General features: G+C 44.1%; 1 protein-coding gene across 1 annotated transcript; it reads right to left on the bottom strand.

The window, feature by feature from the left end:
• Nucleotides 1-1,689: 1,689 nt before the first annotated feature.
• Nucleotides 1,690-17,340, bottom strand: Fam177a1 (family with sequence similarity 177 member A1). Its single transcript, XM_021179707.2, has 5 exons — nucleotides 17,100-17,340; nucleotides 11,345-11,518; nucleotides 5,635-5,701; nucleotides 4,122-4,219; nucleotides 1,690-2,498 (listed from the first exon to the last, which is right to left on the bottom strand). Exons 1-5 carry the CDS (start codon nucleotides 17,178-17,180, stop codon nucleotides 2,295-2,297), a joined length of 624 nt encoding a protein of 207 aa, XP_021035366.1. The 5' UTR covers nucleotides 17,181-17,340; the 3' UTR covers nucleotides 1,690-2,294.
• Between the last annotated feature and the right edge of the window lie 914 nt (nucleotides 17,341-18,254).

The following is an 18,254-nucleotide window of genomic DNA, read 5'->3' as shown; positions in this document are numbered from 1 at the left end:
TGTGTGCACACCAGAGCACACATGGAGGTCAGTAGACATTCTTGCCTTTCCCCACGTGGGTTCTGGAGATCAGATTCAGGTTCTCAGCTTCCCAGCAAGCGCTTGTACCCAGAGTCCTTTTGCCCTCCCAAGGTTTTTTTGTTTTTGTTTAATATAGTGTTTTCAAAGAAAGTATTCAAAAAAAATATTTTGTTTTATTAAACTCATCAGATTGAATGAGATTTTGTCTAGGTTTATTAAGCATTTACATAACTAACTTTTGTTAAAGGTTTTGCTAGAGAATTTACTAATTCAGTATACTTACTCATGTGTTTATGGTTTTTGGTGTTATTTGTTTGTTTGTTGTTAAGGGTCTTGCTATGTAGTCTAGGCCAGCCTCCAGCTCATGTTTCTCCCGCCTCAGCCTCCCTAGTGCTGGGAGCACAGATGTGCACTGCCACACGTGGCTGTGGTCAGTGTTTATAAAAAGAGAGATCAGAAGAAAGTAGGATGTCATGAACTGTGATCCAGAGGGAAAAATAATTCTTCTAAGAATTAGAAAATAGGAAGAGGTGAGGGAGGCTTAAAATAAAACGACTTAACCCACTTACGATAAATTTTATAGCTCATATAAACGAAAGTATAAAAATGTAAGGCACAGTGAATAACTGTAAACAGTACCCACCAGCCAGTGCCAAACAAGCAGCAAAAAGGTCAACACAGGAAGCTCAGGCCTGCATGGTGCCACCCTCTTGCTGTGATCACAGGTCTGAGCATACACTCTGAGACACTAGTCACCTGTGGATCACCCACCTTTACCTCATAACCAACTGTCTGTGGTAGCACTGTCTCAAGTTAAAAACAAGTCAAGAGCAAGAGGTCAGGCCAGCATGTTTTAGCAACTACCAGCTGAGACAGAGTTTTAGTAAAGGGTAACTGACAGTGACACTGATGGAAAGGTAAATCCCTAAGGGCTAAGTCACATGTCTACACCCATGAAGGTGCTGTCAGCTCCTAACTCGGGATGACTGATGTCAGTCCAACTGAAACTTTTATTCAGTTAAACATCCACCTTTGAGTTGACGTCCACTGGCAGGTCTCTACAATGTTCACCTACCCGTGCTTTCATTGCACACACATTTAAGGTGGAAAGGCAGTGGTACTTAGAAGGCTGGTCTCTAACCATTCCTTTCTAACCCTTTAGAGCTATGCGAAGGATTTAAATGAGGAGGACTTCTAAACACTGCCCACATTTTTCTTTATCTCCATTTGGGTTTAAATCAAAGTTATACAGGGTTCTGAACACATATTCAGGAATATTTCTTAAAAGTAGCTCCATATTCTCTAACTTTGTAAAGGAGTAACCTAGTAAGCAGAGAGATGGCCAAACCTGGTTCACATCAGCGTCCCACTTACTACTGCTACTTCAAAATGGTGACCAAAGTAAACTGTTCACAACTCATCATCCCGTTAGTTCCTCTGCCTGTGTTACATAAAGGGCCGAATAACTGTGACATGACCAAGATGCCACGTGGGTAACCCCTAGGTAGCAACACGTGACTTCAACTACAGAGCCATTCAGTGACTAGTGTCAGATTGTGATCAGAGCAAGTCAGTTCAGCAACTACTGAAAAAAAAGGATGGCTTACAGTGAAAATGGAAACCTAATATTTCCCATAGAATATTCTCAACAAAAGAAAATCCACATGCTTCCATCTTGCTCCTTTTATTATACATTCTGAACCCTCCTTGTGTAAACTCTAGGGGTACTTTATACTGAGGCTGTAGGATTATTAATGATTAGTCAATACTTTAGAAAACAAAAACAACTCCGAATGCCCCCAAACCAAAAATCTTAATGAATTACTTCACTCTCTTAATGTAGAATGCCTTCAGTTTCTGTTTTTAAGGCCAGGTGTCACCATGTGGCTAGGCTGGAGCTCACTATGTTGACCAGGGTGGCTGTAAACTCACCTGGTGCTAAGATTAAAGGCATGTAGTACCGTGCTTGGCTAAATGTCCTTTGTGTTTTATAAAAGATGGTCTTAAAATCACAGCCCTGGGCTTAGGATCGAGGGCGTGGCTGGTGAGTGTCTGTGAAAGGAGCCCTGGGTTTGCCCCTCAGCATTGGGGGGTCACTAACTCAAAAGCACCCCAACGTCAGACCTCACTGTAATAGATACAGCATAAGAAGGAAGGAAGGTTTCCTGTAATAATTTAAAATATAAACAGTTGTTTTAAGTCCCACTAAAAACATAAAAAGCTCCTGACTGGAGAAGTTTGGGGTGTAACACTTTATATACAGTCATTTCGTTCTATGGTGGGACAGAGACTGGACGCTGTTTGTTTTCCTTAATTGCTTCACAGTCTTCCTCCATTTCAAAATTAATATTCACAAAGCTGGACGACACTGTTTCTGGTTGGTCTGTCTGTACAATGGAATCGGCCTGCAGCTTGTTTTGTTGGTATTGTCTTTCTGCTTCTTCTGACATCCTATTTTCTTCTTCCTCCTCCTCCTCCTAAAAATGGGAAATACAGTAGTTAAAATAGTATATCCAAAAGGGACAAATATTCCTTCTCTCAATAGCATCTTTTTTTTTTCCCCAACTATAGTGACATGTCTAATCCAGACATACTTCTGGGTAGGGATGTAGCTCAGTGGTAAAGTACATGTCTAAAATACATGTAAGAACCCAGGTTTGATCCCCAGCATCTCACACACACACACACACACACACACACACACACAGGGCAAGAGACAGAACTATTACCACCAAACCAAACCTACCCCTTCCGAAGCCCTGTTCTCAAAGTAAAATAGTTGTTTTAAAAGGTAGATGGCTCAGCACTGCTTAGCTTAGCTGAGACCTAAATTGAGTTAGCCTAATAAAGTATCAAAATATGTACTGTACTACTTTAATTACAAGGTGTCACCCTAGTGGGTTACTGTTGGTTCATTCATTAAATGGTATTGCGTGGTGTTTCCCCTTAGCACTGACCAGTGTATAGTTAATCCCTGTCCTTCCTGCAAGAACTTTGCAGTCTAGTAGGGAAGTTAAGACCTGTAAAGAGAGTGGTGATAAGGAGAGCAGCACAACAGCAGCCACTACAGGGTAATCGCTAGCTCACAGCTGAGGTGGCATCTGTATTTTGACCCTGAGATATACGCAGTTAACACCGAATGAGTTTCCTCTCCGGAGACTCACCCTGAGACCAGGCAGGAGACTTATGAAGCTATTGAAGTGGTTTCAATGAGACCAGGAGGCTCTAATCAAGGTGGGCAGTGTCTTCTTGGTTCTTTTGTTTTGGGTTTTGTTTTGTTTTGTTTTGTTTTAAAAAACAAAGCCACACAACAAAATAAAGGTGACCTTTCTAGGCCTACCTCTAGGTACAGCCCTCCAAGGACAAAGTTTCTTGCCCTTTACCTAACACACATCCTATGTTCATGCCTCTCTTCAGCTTTACCTGAGCTGTTAATCTTGGGTTTTTCGAGACAGGGTTTCTCTGTATAGCCCTGGCTGTCCTGGAACTCACTCTGTAGACCAGGCTGGCCTCGAACTCAGAAATCCGCCTGCCTCTGCCTCCGGAGTGCTGGGATTAAAGGTGTGCGCCACCATGCCCAGCTCTGAGCTGTTACTCTTGACTCACTTAAGGAGAGAAGCAGACTCTAGCTTACTGTGTGCTTGTCAGTACACACCAGGTACTGCTGTGAGCATTTTACACGCTAATCAAAGGGGAGACGGACTTCTCATGACAGGAGCCGAGGCTTATGGAGGTTAGTAACTACCTCCCCTACTTATACAGGCTGGGAGTTGTTTCTTCATTTTTAAAGTTACAGTACCAAAAGATACATAAAGATCAAATACACATGAGGCGCTTCACTTGTTAGCACTGGCAGACCACCTAGCCTAGACACATCTACCTTAGGAAACCTGAATTGTGAAGGATCACAAAGCTTGTTAATTTGATAAACTCAATAAGCTGTCTTCGGTGGTAGAGCCTTTGTGGCATGTAAGGTCCTGTGTTTGATGTCTAGTACTGCAACAAATGAAGGAGCCAGCTTTCGGGCCACTGGACAGCCACATGGCCACAAAGCTCAGCCAGCCTCCAAACGGTAAGTACAGTGAAAAGAGGAGACACACCTCCTTCTTCATCCGGTAATACTCATCAATGGCGTACTGGTATTTTGGGGTGCTGATGCCCAAAACTGATGCAATCTTCTCTCCAAGAAAGTCACACACTAGAGATACAAAAGTTGAAAGATATACAACACCATAAACATTTCTTGAGCATTTTATGTAATACTAAGAATACAAGACTTAACTGCTTTATCCTCAAACCCAGTGTCACCCTATCTTCTCACTTCTGTCCTGAACACTGTTTGTTCACCTCTCTCTGTGTGTTTTGAGAACAGTGCCTCCTCACTCTGTAGCAGGGAGCTCAGAGTATTTCGTCAGTGATCATCCACCAGCCTCAACAGTGCTGGGATTCCGTATGTGCCGCCATGGCCAGCACAAAACACTTCTCATTAGTTACTGCATTATCAGCTTCAGGTCTAGTCCTTAGGACAACACACTGTATTCGAGTTTCACTTGCCCCATGGCTTCTTCACCAGAATGGACTGTGCCCTATGTTCAGCACCAGAACAACCCTCACGTTCTTTTGTCATGTTATCTCTCACCAAGATCAGCACCTGATACAGAAGGCTGCGGCAAGCAATGAGAGGCCAGGCTCAGTGACATAATGTTGCCAAAGTGGATAAAAAAAAGCTAACATTCCAGTACAGATCTGTGTAAAGCTTGTGCTCTTCCGTCACACTAAACTGTGTCACACACAATACAGGCTCAGGAGATGTTGACTCAAACACTAGCCATGATTTGCTCTAATTAAAAAAAAAAAAGTGGCAGTCATCAACTAGTTCATTGGAAGCGATACATTTGTTAACCTAACTACATAAATTTAATTGATAATTCATTTCCTTCAAATATCAGTTCCACTTCTATTTAAGAAGTGAAACATTGCTGGGACATAGCAGTGGGAGAGTTTGCCTGGGGTGTACAGGACCGGTTCCGTCCTCAGCAACATGAAGAAAGTTACATGGAAAAAAGCATGCTTCTCTATAACTGCGTCACAGAGTAGAATAGTAAGATGCTGGCATGCAAGGAAGAAACAGTAATACAAAGAAAAATATGAATGGTTTCTAATAAGACTTTAGAATAGGCAGTGAGCCATAATGAGCTTTCAGCCATAGGAAACCAAATGTCACACAGAAGGGGTGATGACAGCTTTAAAACATGACAATCCTGTCTACATTAAGGGTGCCATTTTCCAGGGACTGTTTATTATTACACTAACAGTGTGTTCTGTGGAGGTCAGAGGACAACTTGTGAGGAGTAAGTTCTTCCCTGAGGGATTCCAGGAATCAAATCTGGTTGTCAGTTTGATGGCAAGCACCTTTACGCGCTTGAGCAAACTCACTGGCCCAACTTTGTTTCCTTCTAACACAACTTAAACTGAAGACCATTTGTACACGCTTTCCAATTTGTAAGAGCTTTCCAATGCTAGCTGTTTCAGTGGGAACATGTCATTTGATAAAGCTCCTGTGTGCAGAACGTATTAGAGCAGTCATATGACATTCAGTTCAAAGGGCAGTACCTGAGAGGGTTGATGTGGCGGCCCGCAGCATGTAAAACCATAGGTAGGGGCCCCAGGTAAGTTTTGTCTGCAACAAGAAGTCAGATTAGCAACATTCATCTGATAGTATGTTTAAAGCAGAGTGAACTAGCTAAATAATTAGTAGGCACACAAAGCATCCATAGGTAGCACTGCAGAATCCAGTCCAACAAAAACCTAAGTATCTCCAAATTCCACAGAGATACTTCACGGTTTCCATACGATCACCACCACCTTTACCCATGGAGGACTAAAAACACTTAGCACTGGAATGGCACTGGAGCTCAGGCTGGATGCCTACAGCCTTTCTCCTCTCTGCTTTTTGTCTTCATTCTTTATAAGAACATCCAGGAGAGTGCACAAAGAAAGGACCTTTATTAGGCAGAGAAGGCTAACAAATGTCACAGCAGGAAATTCTGGTACAGAAGTGAAGGTAAATGGGGGGGGGGGATAGCAAGTCAGTGCTCAATGGTAAAAGGAAGCGACACTGGAGGGATGAGCTGTCTGTCATGTTGTATGTTTGTTTGTTTGTTTGTTTAAGACAAGGTCTCACTCTGAAGTTTTGGCTGTCCTGGAACTCACTGCCTTCAAACTCAGAGAGATCTACCTGCCTTTGCCTCCTGAGTGCTAGGATTAGACGCATGCGACAACACACTCAAAAGGAATAGTCACTAAAGTCCCCAGTCTATGTTTTCCTGGTTGTGGTTGTTGTTTGGTTGGTTTTTGAAATAGGGTCTCTGTATGAGGTCCTGAATATTCTGGAACTTACTATGTAGACCAGGTTGGCCTTGAACTCACAGAGATCCCCCTACCTCTGAGTCCTGAGTGTTGGGATTAAAGACACATAGCACCACACTAGACACAATTTCCGTAACATAATGTGAAATTGCTATAAGATGGTGTGAGTAAGGAACTACTTAGAAAAAAAACCTAGGCATAAAACCCCAGGTGTGAGCCGGGTGTGGTGGCGCATGCCTTTAATCCCCGCACTCGAGAGGCGGAGGCAGGTGGATTTCTGAGTTTGAGGCCAGCCTGGTCTACAGAGTGAGTTCCAGGACAGCCAGGGCTATACAGAGAAACCCTGTCTCAAAAAAACAAAAACAAACAAACAAACAAACAAACAAAAAACCCCAGGTGTGTAGTGTGCGCCTATAATTCCAGCTCAGGGGAACAGAGACAGGCACCTCTTTGGGGCTTACTGGCCAGGCAGCCTACCTACATGGCAAGCTCTAGATTCCAGTGAAAAATCCTGTCAAAATTCCTTGTCAAACAAGGCAGACGGCTCTGGAGAGCAACACCTGAGCTTTTGCCTCCACACGTGCACCAGCATACATGTGAGATACACACACACCTTACACAGACAAAGGAAAACACAGATATTCTCACTGGACAGTCTGAAGTTGTTTCTAGAGATGGTAACAGCTGACACTGAAGCAAGGGCTACCAAGCCTGCCCTGGCTGAGGGGATAGACAGCACCTGTCATCACCACACAACTGCACAGGAGGAACTTAGCCAGCCTGTTACTTGATCACAGATGTTGCTAAGCCAAAATCACAGGTGGCTCAAGTCTCCCCAGAGCCATGTCGCCACCTCAGAAGCACATATCTGGGTCTACACTGTGGCACTTCCAGGCTTTGCGTTTATAGGTAAAACCACACATTTTTCTGTTCCTTCAAAAATGTATCTCTGTCTCATGGCCGTACTCCCTAAACCAGCGGTTCTCACCCTTCCGAATGCTGCAGCCTTTAACACAGTTCCTCATGTCGTGGTGACCCTCAGCCATAGCATTATTTCATTGCTACCCCATCACTCTAATTTTGCTACTGTTATTGTAAGGTAAATATCTGATATGCAGGATGGCTGCTGTGTGATCCCTTGGGAGTTGCAACCCACAGGTTGAGAACCTCTGCCCTAAACAGACCTACAATTCAGTAAGATCTCCACTGCCTTCTCTGTAAGTTGGCAAACTAATTCTAAAATTTACATAGTACGTTAAAGGACCTGGAACAGCCAATCTTGAAAAGAGAGAGAGAGAAAAATAACAAGCCCAGTCCTCACAGTTTTCAGCATCAAAATCTTTGCCAAACACAGGAATGCACCTGAGCTCCAGCGCTCCAGAAGACAGGAGGCTGGGAGGGCACTGGCACCAGAACAGATTCATGGAGCTAATGGAGGCCTTAAGCCCAGAATGAAACCATATTCAATAGTCAGTGGGTTAACAAGGGCACCAAGACCACTTACGGTAGCCTGAGTAAGGATGGCCCCCATAGACTCGTGTCCCCATCCTCCCCTCTTCCTGCCATCAGATAAGGATGTAGCCAACTCTCAGCCAACTCTCCAGCATCATGTCTGCCTCTGTGCTACCATGCTTCCCACCATGATGACAGTGGACTAAACCTCTGAAACTATAAGCAAGCCCTCAAATGTTATCCTTTATAAGAGTTGCCTTGGTCCTGGGCTCTCTCCACAGCAACAGAGCAGGAACTAAGACACTACTCAAAGAGATTTTTCAAATTACACCGTGAAGTCTGGAAAATCGCATGGCAAAGTATGACAACTGACTCTTACCCATATCATATAACTCAAAACAGATGTGGCTACTGTTGTCTATGAGCACATCTGTAATCTCAGCATTCAAGACGCTAAAGCAGGAGGATCACCTTGAATTCTGAACAAGCCTTGGCTACAGGTTGTCTCAAAACAAAACAAGTACCAAAGACCTGAATTTATAAACTATACTCATAAGGCCTCATTATGAAGTTAGCCTAGCCTGAAACTCACTATGGTTCCTAGGCTAGTCTTGAACTTGGTACCTTCCACGCCCAGGCTGATACTATAAAACTTTAAAAAAATAAAATAAACCTAAGAATTAACTCTAGCTGGGTGTGGTGGCACATAACTCAAATCCTAGCACTCAGGAGACATAGGCACTGCACATACATGGTACACAGACATACAGGCAGGCAGAACACCCACACACATGAAAAGAAAAGTTGGAAAGATGAAAAAGAGCAAAAAATGGTATAACCACAATCAGGCAAAGTTTCTCAAATATTTAAACAGCAAATGACCCAGCCACTCCACCCCTAGCTACATGTCCAAGACAAAAACCATGCAGTGACACAAAAGCCTGTATTCACAGTGCAATATTCATATGACTCAATAGTATAAGCAACAGCATTCCCACTAACTGACGAAGGAATGAATGAAATGTGGTATCGTCACACAATGAAGTGTTATCTGGGCATTCTGTAATATAATAATAAAGGAACAAAGTATCTAACACATGCTACACACGAATGAACCTTGAAAACATCAAATGAAAGAAGACAGTCAAAAAGCACACAGGCTATGCAGAAGCTAGAGAAAGTACCCAAGGAGCTAAAGGGATCTGCAACCCTATTGTCGGAACAACATGATGTACTAACCAGAACCCCGGAGCTCTTGTCTCTAGCTGCATATGTATCGAAAGATGGCCTAGTCGGCCATCATTGGAAAGAGAGGCCCATTGGACTTGCAAACTTTATATGCCCCAATATAGGGGAATGCCAGGGCCAAAAGAATGGGAATGGGTGGGTAGGGAAGTGGGGGGCGCTATGGGGGACTTTTGGGATAGCATTGGAAATGTAACTGAGGAAAATATGTAATAAAAATATTAAAAATTAAAAAAAAACAAACAAAACAAACAAACAAAAAAAGCACACAGGCTGTGTATACCAGGGAGATCTGTACACGTACACACACACACACACACACACACACATACACACATACACACATACACACACACACACACACACACACACACACACACACGGTGGGACAGGAATGAGGTAGGACATGGAGGGTAGAAAGGAAGCTAACGCTTTTCAAGACTTAGCATAAATGTGTTAAAACTGACTGTGCCCATGGCAGTGCCATGCTGACTACTACTAAACTATACTCTAAACAGGTGAATTTGTACAGCTTGTAAGCTGGAGTTCAAGCAAACTTTTTTTTAAAAGAAACTGAATCCATGAGTGGTAAGGATTCAGGCTTTCTCTGACGATGTGCCACCCTTGTTTCTATGGAGACTCTGAATAACTTTCGAGACAATTGGTGTTTTGAGGGGTGAGGGGATTTCCCTTTTTTTCCCTTTGAGACAGAGTCTCATATAGTTCAGACTGCTTCAAACTTGCTATATAGCTGAGGCTGGCCTTGAACTCCTGATCCTCCTGCCTCCACCTCTTGTCACATCAGCTGAAGATGGTTTAAAAACATGGAGACATCTTTTTTTTTTTTTTAATTTAATTATTTATTATGTGTAAGTACACTGTCTTCAGACACCCCAGAAGAGGGCATCAGATCTCATTTTGGATGGGTGTGAGCCACCATGTGGTTGCTGGGATTTGAACTCAGTACCTTCAGAATAGCAGTCAGTGCTCTTAACCACTGAGCCATCTCTCCAGCCCGAGACATCTTTTAAGTGATTTATTTAACTACTTTATGGGCATTGGTATAAAGGTGTCAGATCCCTTGGAGCTGGAGTTACAGGCAGTTGTGAGCTGCCATGTGGGTGCTGGGAATGGAGCCCAGGATCTTCAGAAGAGCAGACAGTGCTCTTAACTGCTGAGCCATCTCTCTAGCCCTGTATACAAACATTTTTAAGACAGCTCTAACTAATCCCATCAAAGTGCTTTAAAAGAAACACATTGATCCAAACAATCCTTCTGCTTTATGGATTACCTCTAATAGTCAACATGTCTGGCCACTCTGAATATTTTCTGTACTATAGAATGTGGAATTTTTTGTTGTTTGTTTGTTTTTTTTTTAGGGGCTGGAGCAGGTCTGAGACTCGGTTTCTCTGTGTAACAGCCCTGGCTGTCCTGGAACTCAGTTTGTAGAACAAACTGTCCTCAAACTCATGGAGAGCCACCTCTTTCTGCCTCTTGAGTGTCACTGAGCCCGGCATGGAATTTCTTTTCTTAAAAGCTAAAAATTTGGGCTGGTGAGATGGCTCGTGGGTAAGAGCACCCGACTGCTCTTCCAAAGGTCCAGAGTTCAAATCCCAGCAACCACATGGTGGCTCACAACCATCCGTAACGAGATCTAACTCCCTCTTCTGGAGTGTCTGAAGACAGCTACAGTGTACTTACATATAATAAATAAATAAATCTTTAAAAAAAAAAAAAGCTAAAAATTTACTCAGCTAAACCTTATAGAAATTAATGTTTTAAATATAATTTTTAAATTCTCTAATCTGTTTCTAGGTTTTATTTATAGCCTTATGAGAGCCTTCTTAATTATGGGCACTTATTTGTTCATTGACTGTACCCCCATATAGTTTATATAAGCTGCTGCCCCATGACCAGCATCTAAACCAGAACCTCTCAGATGCCCACTGTAAACTCGGGATCAGTGGACTGTGTTACCTCTAAGAACACTCGCTCTGTGAACTGAAAGGGACTCGGATTAAAAAACTGGACTTACTAGAGCCTCACATAAATTCACACCGATAACGAGCTCGGCTACAAAGATGCAGAACTGGTTCAGGTCACTGAAACGTTGGAAAGATGTCCATCCATACTGTGTAAAAATAATGTTTTCTACCAGATCACAATGGATGGTAGTTGGTTTAAACTTCCAACAGTCCCTTCCATTCAGTGTTCAAGGACAAACCCAAGCAGGCCAAGTCATGAGCGCCCAGCGTACCGGGTCGACAGTGGGCAGCACGTCCTTCTTGTCCAGGCCGTCCACCTCGTCCTCGTCAGTGCTGTACTCCTCCATCGTCTCTCCGCTGACGAAGTGGATGACCCTCCTCGGGACTTTCTTCTTCTTCCCGATGACACCCAGTTCTACGTTCTCAAATCCTCTTTCATTACTTATCTAGAGCAATGAACAATTAAGAAAATGAGTTTTGAGTCTGTCTTTCATGGTATATCTAACAGATGTTTGATTGCTTTATTTTAAAGAGCAAGAGAAAATCCTTAGGCAATTTTACAAAATTATACACACCTCAGGAATCCTAAATCTAACTCCTTTTAGGGCCAAGAAGGTGCGCAAAACTGATAAATCTCTACAGGGATGAAGGGCTCCTGTGAAGATGCGTGGCCCAACTAAAGGCATTTAAAGTGAGAGAGACCTATTTTTTAGATTTATTTTTATGTGCATGAGTGTTTTACCAGAATAATATTGTATGTGCACCCCGAGTGTGCCTGGGCCCACACTGGATCCCCATGACTGGGAGTTACGGATGGTTGTGAGCCACCATATGGGTGTGAGGAACCAAATCCAGGTCCTCTCTGAAAGTAGCAAGGGTCCTTAACTGCTGAGCCATCTCTCAAGCCCAGGGCATAGGGGAGGCTTTAAAACACTGTGCCGAATAAAATCTAAAAAGCCATCAGTGTTCTATACTTGAATTTTCAGATAACTTGGTCATTAGTATCTATGTGGCAACAGACTGTTTGTTATTGTTTTGTTTGTTTGTTTGTTTGTTTTTTAACAAAGAGATGTATGTTAGGGGGTGGGAGGGATATATGTATGCACCCATCATGTGACAGTCTGAGGACAATCAAAGTGTTATCCATCATTGTTTTTTAAGACACACTCTCTCCTTGGCCCTGAACTCTCCAAGTAGGGCAGACTGGCTTGCTAGCAAGCCTGGGACCCACCTGTCTCTGCCTCCAGTGCTGGGATTACAAGCTTTAAAAAATCAAAACAAAACAAAAACAAAAACCAAACATGTCCCAGGGATGGAACTTGTTGTCATCTTGTCCTAAATCATAAAGACTAGTATAAAATTCCTGTTAATCCTGACTTTTGCCAGTTTTTAAATTTTAAAAAACAGAAGGCCTAAAACATGATTCACAGGGTTTTTTTTGTAGTACCAAAAGTACATAAGTATAAAACCAAATTTTGACTAGCACTTGGTATGTAATAATTTTAGTGGCATTTATTCTAATTATCACATTTCATATAAAAGATTTATGACAGCTATGGTAGTACAAGCCTATAATCTCAGCATTTAGGGAGAGCCAGGAGGATCAGCAGTTCAAGGCCAGCCTCCACCACACAGTAAATCTGAGGCAAGCCTGAGCTATAAAAGATCATATCTTAAAAATCAAACAAAAGAAGGTGGGGCACAGAAATGGCTCAACACTTGCTGCTCTTAAGAGGATCTAGGCTTGGTTCCAGTACATACAGGGTAGCTCACAACCATCCTAACTCCAGAGTCAGGGAACCTGACACCCTCATCTGGCCTCTGCCGGCAGCAAGCATACATGCAACACAGACATACATGCAGGCAACACACTCATACACATACTAACAAAAATTAACCATCGTTTTTGACATGGTAAATCTCAAATTGTAGGCCTATCATTTTAAGCAAACCTTATGTAAAAGCCAAGTAGTAATATCTTAGGTTTTACCCACCAGCTAACAGCAGTTCTCAGCCTGTGGGTTGTGACCCCTTTGAAGGGTTGTATATCAGATATCCTGCGTATCAGATATTTACATTATGATCATAACAGTAGAAAAATTAGTTATAAAACAGCAACAAAATAATTTTATGGTCGCATCATTAGGAAGGGTAAGAACCACTGAGCTAGTGTTTCATAAATGAACTCTACAAGACAGGCGAGGGTGAAGAACCACTTATATGGACATCATATAATGGGCGTGGATGGATTCTAATAAAACGCAGCATGGTGTGGATGAGGACCTGGATCTGGCTCCTGGCCTATGGCTTGTGAATCAGACTGGAAAGCAACAGGCCTGTGAGAGACGCACAGTTCATGACGTGAGAGTGCTTACAACCTGAACCTTGGGGAATGGGGCGGGGAAGGGAGGTATCACCAGGCAAAACCAACCAAAAAATTAGCCTGGCACAAAATTTTCAACATTTATAAATAAAGTCTATTTTCTGGATATTCCAGACATTTCCTCTTTATAGACAGTAAACCTGGAGAATATTTTGCTGGGGGTTGGGAGGAGGGAGGAACAGTGGCTCAGTGGGTAGGAGAATGAGTTGTTCTTATGCAAGACCCACATCATGGCTGACAACTTCCATAACTACTTTCGGGGATCCAACACTGGGTTACCAAGCACACTCATGGCAGCCCATACATACAAAAAGACAAAATATTCACACACAGAAAATGTCCTTTAAAAAGTATCTTACTGTCAGTTTTATAAATTTCATTTTCAAAAAAATCCAAATCTCTGAAAACATAATTTTCTAACAGTAGTAAAGTGAGAAATGTAACGTCCATTAACATTGAATTATACTTTATGGTTAACTAGAATGAAAGCTTGAGTCTCAGGAGCTGTGGGGTTTTGTTGTTATTTTGTTTTTGAGACAGGATCTCCTCTGTCCTCTGTCTTTAATAGGTACTGTCTTTCTTGTAGATGCCCACAGTGCTCCGGTCTTCTTTCAAAATAAACTCAACACCTGGAATTATCCTGTGATCTCCCTCAACCTGGATTTTAGGGCGTGGAGTAGGCACTACCACACCCTTTGATCAATAGCAGCTCTTGATACACAGACACAGTAGCACCTCTGCCTAGAAACAGAGGTGCTAAGTAAATGAACAGAGCTGAAACCTGAACTCTTCTGCTGTACTGAGACTGAGACTCTGTTAAAGTCCATTCAGAAAAGAGTCTGGATACAGTGTCGCATCAGCTCCTAGGTGGCCTGGTAAGGCCTAGTTAACAGCATGGCGGACTCTTCTCTTTCTCCTCCCTGCCTGCACTGTACTTCAGGTAGGCGCTCTCTCTCTCTCTCTCTCTCTCTCTCTCTCTCTCTCTCTCTCTCTCTCTCTCTCCTCCCCCCCTCCCTCTCCCCCTCTCCTCCCCCACCTCCTATTTTTCTTTTTTCTTTCTGAGGCAGGGTTTCATTGTATAACCAAAGCTAGTCTGCAATTCAAAATGTAGCCTGAGCTGGCCTTAAACTCACAGCAACCCTCCTGCCTCAGATTTCCAATGCTAGGACTACAGATATAAGTCCCCACACCCAGATGGGGTTTCTCTGTTTGTTTAGCAGTGTGAGGAGGAATATAAATTGTCAGTAGTTTCTTCCTCCTTCCAGATCTCCACAGACCTCTTCCTCAAACCGGGCAAACCCCTTCAGTTCTCAGAGGTGTTTTAGTTCAGGAATGTGAGTAAGATAAAACTGGTGAACTCCAAGAGTCTCTCTCTATGATGTGACTTTGTATTAACAAGGACGCAGTGTGTACACAGAAATCCTTTGTCATCTGTGTAATGGGAACTCAGGAGAAAAGGCCATGGGTATTCCTGGGAGGTTTGCCCTTTTCTCTACTGCCGTCACTGTTGAAATATTTATTTTTAATCAAGACTATGAAAACTGGGGCTGGAGGGATGACTCAGAAGTTAAGAGCACTTGTTCTACTTCAAAGGACCCGAGTTCAGTTCCCATCACCCATGTCACATGGCTCACCACTGGTGAAACTCCAGCACCAAGCATTCACCTCTTCCCGCCTGAGGGACCCAAACATACATGGACACACACATTAGTAAGACAGTTTTTTGAAAGATCATGAAAACTCTGTGGTCTAGCACATTCTTTATCCTCTTATGGTAAGGAGATGCCATCTTGGAATCTTAGCCCTGGAAGCTAGAGCTTAATCCATGGGTGGCCAGGTCTGTGGTGACTGGGACAGACCTGTTAACACTCCTGAAGGGAGCGCTGGGAGACCCTTATCCGGAATGGCAGCCATTATTCCTTTCCCCTAACTGCAAAGGATCTTGGGAGATTCAAGACTACATATAGAAGTAAAAGGCTGATTAAATGAGAGGCTCCATGAGCTGAGCACCCATGATGGGATGGGACAAGACAGTGGCACAATGTTTGAGTCACCTACGCTCCTGTGAGGAACTCATCCATATTGTATAAGAAGGCCCCTAAAAGCCTCACCAGGATGGACATGGTAAACTTGCGTCCTGGTGTGTCTGTGGTACCCATCTGGGGTAGTTGGAGGTTTGCTTGTGCCTCCCCATGAAAAGTTTAGCATAACAACTAAATATTAAACCAAAGCAAGGAGCCACTCTTGAAATAAGAGGCAACTGGTCTGAGTGTTGATTGGGCTTCCTCTGCAGTCAGTTCAAGCTGAAGCAGTGTGAGCACAGCAGCAAATCAGGAGAGAAATGAAGCGCATCACGGACTGCGCTCCTGAAGGGGCAGGGCAAGCCAGCTGGGCAGCACGCAGAGCCTCCCCTCCACCACCTCATTTTCAACACTGTAACCCACCCAGGTGGGCCTCACACTGCTGGCCAGCCTCCTCAAGCCTCCTAAGTGCCTGACCTCTTGCCGCCTTACTCCTTCTACCCAGATAGAAAGGGTAGGGATAAGAGTCCACAGAGACTCGCGTAGAGCAGGTTTTATACTCACAGTCAGTTCATAATTCAGGAACCTGTAGTTTTGGAGAACCGTCTGACTAACACTCAACTATTTACTGTAAAATATGAAGCTACTGAGAAAGCACCTTTCTTATGAGAGGTGGAACTCAGAGGTTTTAATAGCCAAAGTTATATGTACTCCTGAAGTAAGTTTTAAAGTGATTTTTTTCTAACCTAGTGATGACTGGGACAACCCCCAGCAGTCACTAGTGGCTAATTTGGATTTACAATGTGGCCAGCCACAACTGTATTCTGGATTTGGGACCGTATAAAGGGTATAGATGGCTCAATGTGCAAAAGGCTGAACACCTGAATTGTCCTATGACCTCTTTCCTTCTCTTTCTCCCCGCCCCTCTCTCTAACACATCACACACCCAATTATAAATTAAAGAGAATGTAAAGCACTTCACTAGTAATTTTTATTACTTAATATGTTGAACTGTATTTTTTTATAAAGCATTAAATATATTAAAGTTAGTATCACAGGATTATTTTACTGTCTAAGGTATCGTCCTTTCCTTGTGATTCACATTTGCCGTTAGCACATGTCTGTGCTGGGCTGTGCAGGTCAACTCATCCGTGGACCCATCTCCAGACGTTAATATAGAAGGATTAGATGAACTGAAGACTAAAAGTCTCAGCGAAGGGTTGTCCAGATCAGACTACCTTAACTGATGTTTGGGGACTCAGCCTGAGAGTGGGCAGCCTGCAGAGTTCCCTGAGTCTGGGCCCTGGGCTGAGTAGTAGTAGACTGAGCTAGCTTATAGTGCATAAGCTATTCACTAATCCCTGGTTCCTCGCCACCGCAAGGCGGACCCGGACCTAAGAGACAGGGTTGTCTCCCCTGGCTTTCGGCTACTTTAAGGACAGACTGCCTTTCCGGGACACGCCTGTTTTCTCTCTGGCAACCGGTGGCTGGAGTGTCTCCCCGGAAAGCCCGGGCAGGGAGGCCGCGGCGCCTTGCCTCGGCAGCCACTCCTTGCCCGAGCAAAATGAGGACACCGAAAGTAACCTCGAAATGTCCAGCGGCTGTCCCTCTCCGCCAACCTACCTGCCGTGTCGCGTCTCCGAACGCCGTGGCGGCCGCTGCCTCGGTCTCTCCCGCCGCCGCGCATCCCGACTCACGCTCCATCGTCAGCGCCGACCCCGGCAGCGACGACACGGAGGTTAGTCCGAGGAACGCTCCCCACCGCCCGCAGGAAGGATCCTACCGGGTCGCTCAGGCCGCCCAGGCTGCAGAACCCAATCTACCCTCCCGGCGAAGGCGCGCCTGGATCGCAGGCGCTGGGTAGGGCGGGGCGGGGTGGGACGGGGCGGGGCCTTCGCCGCTTCCGCGGGCCCGGGGGCGTGGCCTCTGTAGGTACCGCCCTACCTGCGCCGGATGATCACGCGGGCTGCGCAGGGCCCAGTCTGGGCCTGAGAACCCACCACACCGGTTCCCAGCTGGTAAAACCAGAACTGCTGAGATGGAGGCGCGGGCTCTAAAGCTTTAAAACGCACCGCTTATGTTACATGTTTCATTTCTCACGAAATACCTTTGAAATAAAGACCCGAAGGTGAACTTACAGCATGCTGGGGAACGGGGGTTTTATTTATTATAGGACTGTGTGTCGGGGGACAGCCTCCTCCCAGACTTTCTTTTTCCTAGTGATCAAAGGAATAGTCGCAATAATTATACAAGATTTGTTGGTTTTCTTTTTGAGACAAGGTCTCATGGCATCAAAAACTCCCTGAGTAAAGGATGTGTGCTGGGATTTGAGTCAAGTGCCACAACGACACCGAGGTATTAACTTATTACATGACTTCGACATTATGCTAGCTGGAGCATTTCCAGGTAAATAGCTTTGTTGTTTGTTTTGTTTTGTTGACAGGGTTTCTCTGTGTAGCCCAGGCTGGCCTCGAACTCAGAAATCCGCCTGCCTCAATAGTTTTTTATTAACACGAAGATCTTCATTGATACATAGAAAGATAAAATAGAAAATACAGGCCAGGACTGGCGAGATGGCTCAGCGGTTAAGAGCACTGATTGCTCTTCTGAAGGTCCTGTGTTCAAATCCCAGCAACCACATGATGGCTCACAACCATCTTGTACAGCTACAGTGTACTCATATACATAAAATAAATAAACAAGTCTTTAAAAAAATACAGGCCAGTCTGGTGGTCCACACCCGTAATCACAGCACTCCTGGCCAAAGAAGTGTGATGA

The sequence above is a fragment of the Mus caroli genome, unplaced genomic scaffold, assembly GCF_978045245.1.
Source record: "Mus caroli unplaced genomic scaffold, Mus_caroli_1 scaffold_14, whole genome shotgun sequence".
NCBI lineage: Eukaryota > Metazoa > Chordata > Mammalia > Rodentia > Muridae > Mus > Mus caroli.
The sequence above is the reverse complement of the archived record's forward strand: the minus strand, read 5'-3'. Positions and strand labels throughout refer to the sequence as shown.